The sequence below is a fragment of the Clarias gariepinus genome, chromosome 24 (genome assembly GCF_024256425.1).
Source record: "Clarias gariepinus isolate MV-2021 ecotype Netherlands chromosome 24, CGAR_prim_01v2, whole genome shotgun sequence".
Taxonomy (NCBI): Eukaryota; Metazoa; Chordata; class Actinopteri; order Siluriformes; family Clariidae; genus Clarias; species Clarias gariepinus.
Window position 1 is genome coordinate 7,658,235 of NC_071123.1, and position 8,513 is coordinate 7,666,747.

The 8,513-nt window shown below is 36.9% G+C and overlaps 1 protein-coding gene across 1 annotated transcript in view; it reads left to right on the forward strand.

Annotated features, from left to right (window-relative positions):
* The window catches only part of srrm3 (serine/arginine repetitive matrix 3), a 100,213-nt gene extending 91,700 nt beyond the window's left edge, over positions 1-8,513 (forward strand). Inside the window, exons 11-14 of the mRNA XM_053485986.1 lie at positions 1,531-1,814; positions 1,952-2,188; positions 2,446-2,568; positions 6,172-8,513. Coding sequence (XP_053341961.1) covers positions 1,531-1,814; positions 1,952-2,188; positions 2,446-2,568; positions 6,172-6,445 — 918 coding nt within the window. The 3' untranslated portion in view covers positions 6,446-8,513. The remainder of the gene's footprint in view (positions 1-1,530; positions 1,815-1,951; positions 2,189-2,445; positions 2,569-6,171) is intronic.

Consider the following 8,513-nt stretch of genomic DNA (forward strand, 5'->3'; position numbering starts at 1 on the left):
TACAATTAGGAACAAATATGTCCGAAAAAAGTTGATATTGAAAATATTCCTTCTGTTGCCAAAACAGTTAACTTTTCTTTTTCCTCTGCCTACTTGATATCATTCTCCTCGCCTACTTCATGTCACTAATGGTCACTCTGCCTCCTGTCATGTGTGGTTCAGCCGTTATAATTGCAAAGTAATTACTTCGGGTCACTTTGACTCCTTGCCATTGGTGTGAGTGCAGAGTAGTGGTGGTCAAAGACAGCATTTTAGGGGTAATTCTTATCATTTTTGCAAAGAAAATTATTAAAATCGAGAAACTGCTATGAGCCCTGGCTTCAGGCTGGTCAGGCAGAAGTGTCAGGTTTTAACGGGCACATCCATAAATATTGTGAGTATTCATCAAAAGGTCAGTTGCAATGACGCAGAAATTTAATGTGAAAGTATTGAAAAGTATGTTCATTTAAAACTTTGCATGTTCACTAAAATAAATTAGTTATCAGATGATAAATTATTTTTTTCCCTCTTAGTCTGTATGCGTCTATCAGGTCATCAGAATCATTTGCTACTTTGAAAGCGAGTGGTTCTGAAAAGAGTGCCCAAAGCCCATCCTGTCATTTTTTTTTCTTTAGGCCTAAATGTTTATTTCTTTATTTTAAAATGATTTCATTTGGTGTGTCTTTTTGAGTTTTATTCCATGTATTGTCTCATGCTCACTACCAGGGAAGGGTGTTGTGTCTTTTTCTCTTGCATTTTGTGAATCTAATGATGCACTTATGTTGCCCCACTTTTCCCTTCTCTTCATACCTTACCTACTAAAGGAGGGAATGCCACTTTATTGGTAAGTGGATGTTAACCAAAAGGGAGTTAAAACAGAGTAGCCATTAAAAAAAAAAAGAAAAAAAAAAGGAAATGGGTCGCTGTTCACATCTCAGCAATTGTCTGCAGGAAAAAGCAATCCTCAAGCAGAAATTTACTTTTGAATAGAAGACCAATTGTTTTCTAATTCGAGTGACTCTATAATTGTGAATCTTTAATTTTGTTCCTTCCATTTCTGTGATGTTCTGTCAAGTTGTCTGATTTTTTAAAAATTATTTTTTATTTTTTGTTCTAGTACTTATTTTTCACTTTATTTCTGTTTGTAGCCATTTCTTTAAAAAAAATTGACAAAGTCCTCCTTTTCCACTCAGCTCTTTTGTCTCTTTCACTCTCTCTTTTCACTTTCTGTTCTCCTGTTCTTGATTTGGTTCACAGTTTTTTTCACATATTTTCCCTTTCTTTCCTCTTCTTTTCTTTCGGGATTATAATTTCCAGCTCATTATGGTTTTGCATGCCAAGTATTGCATGCGCTGCACCATAGAGGACTGTCTATAAGCCATATCCAGAAAACTTCTAGCTCTTTTCTTTTAGATATTTGCCCTTTTTTGGCAAGTACACCATCACATTCACACAAGTGAAAAAGATTCTAATTTTTGTGTATTTGTGTCATTTTTTTCCCTTTTTTTCTTTTTCCTTTTTCCTTTTTTTCTGGTTATTATACATCTACAGAACTTACGGTCACTGACTTCTTCCTCACCGAATGAAGTGCAGAGGCAGACCTCGCCTAACGTAAGAGAAGCGAAGAGCCACAGTGCCCTCTGTAGGAGCCCTGGACGACAGCAGACACATGCCCAGATGGGAGAGGCAGGAAAGGGAGATGAGCGGCAGCGAGGTGGCAAGCTGTCCTTTGAGTCATCAGGGAAACGGGCAGGACGGACCTGCCACTCTCCTGCCCATAGCAGTGACTCCCAACTTGATCTCCAGTCTAAAGCCAAGAGCACACATGTGAAGAAGTGAGACCTATCTACAGTATCTTCCATTTTATCCATTTCTAAGTAGATTATGATGGTAACTTTTGGTGTACTATGCACAGGTCAATTTGTAGTCAAAATGGCCCGATGAACATGTTGTCTATTATATTTTTTTGCAGAGCAAAAGGGTCTCATTCATCTAAAAGGCGTAATCAGAGTAGGGCCCAGAACCGACAGCGCAGTGTGTCAGCATCACCAACTTCACACCGGCGCACGACCACCCGCAAGAAGAGCAAATCAAGCCTACAGCAACGAAGCAGCTCATGGAGCAGTGTTCGCTCTTCTTCATGCTCAAAATCACGAGAGCACACACAAAGCAAGACCAAGTCCCCACATACTCGCCAGAACAACTCTAGGTACCTGCCTCATTGCTAAGAGTAATTTTTACATAATGACTTACAGTCTATGCTTACAACACATCTCGCAATTTTGTAGGCTAACAAGAGATGCATGCAAAAATCCGAGATTTAAATATTAACGATACTGCTGTGTGTGCTGCACTACATGTCAATTAAAAAAGGATGCGAAATTGTCTTTTCTTTATGTGGGAGCATACACATTTGAAGAGAATTTGGACTCACCTTAATCATCATCTCTTCTGCCGCACGTATAGGGAGCGGGACAGTCCTCACTACTCTGACGCTGAGAGAACTCGCCGACGATCCCGCAGTTATTCTCCCATCCGTAAGAGGAGGAGAGACTCGCCCAGCTTTATGGAGGCACGCAGAATCACCAGGTAAATACAGTTCCTGCTAACTCTGAAACAGTTGTATTCCAGCAGTGTATAGGTGGTTTCTGAGATGATTATAAGTAATGGGATTTCTGGCCAAAAAATTTAAATAAAAAAAATCAACATTAAAGAGGGGTCAATTATTGGACACCATCAAGCAAAGAAGAAAACTAAGGAGGTTTTAAATGGCTGGTTTAAAAAAAAAATTAAGCACATTATTAAAAAAATTAAGCACATTATTAAAACCTGAAAGGATAGTACTGAAGCATCAATTTAGTGGAAGAAATGTTTTCGGGAAAAAAATCATGAATAAATCATGTGATCACTTAATCATTTGGTGAAGTTGCATGATAAAAAAATTAAAAGGAAAAAACATAGATATGTTTAATAGTGAAAATAAGAGCATTTCTACACACACACACGCATACACACACACACACACACACACACAATGTGATAAGAACGCTAAGGATTGGATAAAAAACAGCTGTGTGGCCATAAGAAAAACACTTGTTAGTGAAGTTAATCAGAAAAAAAGTCTTGAATTTGCTAGGCATCAAAAAGATTAGGATTTGAAGCAATGGAAAACGGTCACATGATCTGATAAGTCCAGATTGACCCTATTCCAGAGTGATGGGTGTAAATTTTATGAAGGAAAGCTCTCGAATGAAGTGATGCACCTATCATGCACCTATCCAAGCCTTTGGTATGATCTTGGGTGGTCTTAAATGGCCAGGCCTAGACTCGAGCAACATTATGTGGCAATAGAATAAAGTCCGCTGACACCCTTAATGTACTGAATGACCAGGGTATGGTCATATCAAGTGTGTAGTGGAGTTTATCTTCCATGATGGCACTGGCATATTCCAGGATTCATGAACTGGCCACCACATTGTGTCCCGTATTCATAGATTATACAGCTTTTTTTTTTTTTTTGGCCAGGCATTGTGGTCATTTGACCCTAACTAAAAACATTTTATTTAATATATTGATACCTTTAATTCGCCTTATGTATTTTTTTTTTAAATTCTTTGTAAATTCTGCTTTCCAGACACATGGTTTTAAATTGGCAACTTAATTTTCTTGAATTTGCTCAGGTAATAGCAACTGATTTTGGCTGTTAGTGAACAAAATTAGCCAGCAAATGTCAAATAGGCGAATAAATAATAATTATAAGTGTCTTTGATAGCAAGCTGAAATGAATAAAATCACCCAATAAATTGAATTATTTACAAAACAAAGAGATTGCTAGCTAGTCAGCTAAGCTAATTATTCCCCTGACTAGTTAGTGCCTGTACTTGTGACTTGCTAACTTACTATTAAACTTGATAAATTCAATTCATTATAAAATAGTGCAAATTACATGTCACTCCAGATTTGTCAGAATAGAAATCTAAGGCAAAACATAAAAGTCCTTCTGAATACAAAACTGGCTTAATTATGATTTTGTAAGACTGTCTTATTACTTTCAGTCTGGAATGTGCAAAGATTTGTAGCCAATTTACATTATGCTGGTGATTAAGATAATAATTTTAATTGTTTGGTATGATATACAATGTGAGAGTTTTACAATTCATATCAAAATGTTTATACTTGTGTCAGTCTTTGACAAATATGGGGTAATTTACTACCAGTTGTGACTAGCTAGCTAGCTAGCTAGCGAGTATGGAGGAGCACAGGGGCTAGCATATCTATGTATACCTATAGAGTTTCTATGTCATTTTAGGATTTAACAATTATATGAAAAATATTGTTTAAATGTTTTTGTGTTGGATGGCAGCATGTTAAAAAAGAAAAATAAACCTGGGTATTTGTAAATCTGGTCAAAGACAAAAAATGTCCTTCAGAAGCATGATCTACAAAGGGGTTTCTGTAATTCATTTTCTTTTCCGTGACAAAATGTTAAGACAACATTTATAAGTATGGGTTTTAGATTGAAATCCTTGTGATTGTACAAGGATTATTATTTTAACATACAGCGACATCTAGTGGCGACTCTGTTTACTGCCAGCCTTCCAGTCATACAGTAAAAATTACAGAGGAGAGTATATAATAAATACAAAAAACAAGATTTGCTCTGATGTGGTGTCTATAATCTGTTGAGAGTAATTTAACCAAATTTAAATAATTTAAATGACTTTTGCTCAGTCTTTCATCATCTGTCTCAGGTAAAATAGCAGCCTACACATTTGCATTATTTTTATGCTGACATTTATTTCCTGTGTTTCTGGATCAACATGCCTGAATCAGGCCAGCTCACATTTTTACTTCTGTACAAAGGTGTTCAGCAGACCTTGGTATCGGAATGTGGAGGCAGGGTTACCGTGGTAACTGTTTCCCAGCAGCAGGACTCTCCTAGGCCTCATCTCCTTGTGAATCAATTTGGTGAAGCTGCGACACACAATGTCTTTACAGTACCAAAACCAACATCCTAACCGCGTCTTTTTTTCTTTAATCAAAGTTGGCATCTGATGAATACTAACTCTACCACACGATTAACAGATAAAGGGGAAGTCTAGAGGTTTTGAAATTTAAATCTATGTGTTTAAACAAAAGTAGATCAATATGCAACAAAGCATAATGCAGCAACCCTACAAAGGAAGTCTAAATAATAATAATAATAATAATAATAATAACTCAAAAACAAAGGTCCGTGGGATGTTTTTTGTTCTTCATTTGGTGTGTTTATAATAATATAAATTCTAAAAGATTTCCATTCTGTACAAACCTCTTGACAAACCCTTGAGTCTGTTTCCTCCTCACTTCTAATTAGAATTTAATATATCCGTATCTGTACCAGTTAACAGCACTTTGCTTGGCAGCAGCACAAGCAGTGTGGGTGCTTCGAGGTGACTTACTGCTTATAAATGATTATGTGTGTAAATGTACGATATTAACAAATTATGCATCTTTGTCTGTCTTTTTATATAACTCTATAATTAGGGGCGAATGTATTAACCCGGATTAACACATGCAGCCACTCAGTCTTTTTTATTCTAATCACAGCATTATGGCTTCCTCTGACAGCATTACCTAAAATCATTATCTCTGTTTCTGTCACAAATAAAGTACATTTAATGATTGTGCACTGACACATGAACTATACATGCAACTATATTGTAATTACTGTGGCTGTATTCCTTTTTATACAGAGAGAATATTCTAAAAAGACCACTTTTATCCACCAGAGTGTCCAGTGTCAGTGCTTTCTATCGGTCAGAGGTCTATATAATTAATGTACAGCATTTCTGTAAGACTCAAATCCAATCATATTAGTAGTACTTTCATCCAGTGATTAAGCCAATTACATTGGTTTTTTTTTTTTACCAGTTTACAGAAATGTCCAGTGCACAGACTGCATAGATGTTGGTTTCAACCAACAAAACATTTAGTGTGCTACTGTAGGTTTCAGAGATATGCATTATTACCACCATATTAATAGTAAATTAACTCATTTAAACTTTATCTGGCTTCAAACATTCAACATCCTTTACCCAGCTTTTCCGAAAATTAGTAACTTATTGAAATCATTGATTACAATATAGATGCATGTATAGTTCATCCCAGTGGTATTAAAGATACTTACTATAATGTGGCATCTCTCTATAGTGCACGCAAGAGGCCGATACCGTACTACAGGCCTAGTCCATCTTCCTCTAGCTCTCTGAGCAGCTACAGTAGCTCCAGCCGAAGTTGGAGCCGAAGCCGGAGCTACGACAGCTACAGCAGCTACAGTCGGAGCAGGAGCCGAAGCCGGAGCAAAAGCAGGAGTAAAAGTCGGAGCAGGAGCAGGGGCAGGAGCAGGAGCAGCAGTCACTCACGAAGCCCCAGTCAAGCGCACAGCTACTACAGTCACAGCAGCTATGAGAGCCCTGGCTTCTGACAAATGATGGGAACAGTAACAGATCACAATTAAAGGATGGATGGAAAATCAAAGAAAAGGCAAATTAAAACGACACTTCAGACTCCCTCATATCTGTGGTAAATAAGTAATTATTATAACTAAAAAGGTGTAATCATAGCCAAGATTAGCAATTTTGCAGCGCACCTCCAGGGTTGAAGGTTGGGGGTTTGCATCTAACCCCTGGTCTGTGTGCGTGAATGTTGCATGTTCTCCCCGGACTTAGTGGGTTTCCGGTTTTATCCCGGAGTCCAAAGACATGCATTGTAGGCTTATTGGCGTTTTCAAATCGCCTGTAGTATTTGAGTGAATGTGTGAATGTTTGTGTGTCTGTAGATTGCAAGAAGGTTAGGGGTTCTTAGCAGCAGACCCTTTCCTTAGCATTCACCGATGAAGCACTGAGATTCGACCATCATTCACAATTTTTCCAGCACATCACATCAGATGATGATTACAGTACATCAGATACTGGTAATACATAATTAAACAAAGCAGCCAAAAAAAGAAGAGCAAAGGAACCTGTCTAACAGTTACCTGTGTGTTACAAACAAAACGAAACAGACGCTTAAAGCCAGGAGAACAAAACCAAGCACTTTTATGGCCTAAAATTCTTCCAAATTGCATAAATAACAAAAAACAAGGGTCAGAAGAAGTGACGAGATCAACATCGAACGTAAGCCAACAGGGAGTGACCAACGACTCCATGGACGGCGAAGACATTCTGTAATATTCTTTCCCACCCCCTTCCAAAGACTGATATACACACGAACGAACGAACAAACAAACACGAGAACAAACACAGACTGTATTAAAAATATTAATAATATTCATGATATTTATCTCATGTTTTACTAGTGGAAAACAGAACTGTGTGCTTTTCTATAAGATGTATTATACAGTACGTATACACCGGGATGTTGATGTGTAAAGGTGTAAACTGCAAGCTCTGGCTGTAAACTATGCACTGTATATCCAAACCTATACGATATAAGGCTTTGTATGTGGAAAAGTTAGCATGATGCAGCAGAGGAGACTTTCATATTACGAGCACCTGGCCAACTCACACACATGCATATACAAACGTAATGCATATACAAATGTAAATTTCTCTTCGACTCCTTCTTTATTCTCTGCTCTCCTCGACTGTTTCATATCGAATACACCTGTATGCAGAAATTTATCATTTCGGGCACTATGCCACTTTCCTTGGCTATGGGGATTGCATACATGGTTGTATTGCTATTTAGAGCTTTGACTAATTTAGTGCATTAGTTCTGTACAGTTATTATTATTATTATTATTATTATTATTATAATCATTGCTTTTGTCAGTATCTGCCCTTTGAAACCAGGCTGCGAAAAACCCATGTCTGTTTGATCATGTTGTATGTATTTAATTGCATATTATTTATTTACCTAATTGTTCTTATTTATTCATTATTTATTTATTTAATTATTTATTATGTATTTATTCAGTCATTATTTATTCCTTTTGAAATATTATTGGGGAAAAAAATCATTTTGCTTGAAATAAAACTAGAAATTATATGTTTGGATTTTCTGAAGTCCTAGCGAAGAATTTTGAGGTTGTAAAGTAAATAAATAATTGAGGTCAAAATTTCCCTAAGTTTGAACCCTAAGCATCAGTGCTACTCTACAGACTTTCTGTATTTTCCCCCTAAATATTTTGCACATACCTTTACTCGGAAATCTTCAATAAAAACACTGCTGATCTCAGAACAGTTTCTTCCTCTTATACCTTTGATTAACTCTGAAATCAGATTTCCCTTGAATCCAACATGCTCACAGTTCTCTCCCTGTAGGACTTTTACTGAAATTGACAAATGATTTGATGATGCAATCAGGGAACAACATGCTCACAGTCTTCCTCTCCTCTCTTGCTCACACTTTTGTCAGTGTTCTAGAAGTCATCCTTCATGTGGATCAATACCCTCTTCTGTACGATTATACAGCGCTTATCATGGGACTGTATAGACATCAGTAGATGTAGTGTACTAGTTATTATTCTACAAAAAAATAAAGTATATTCC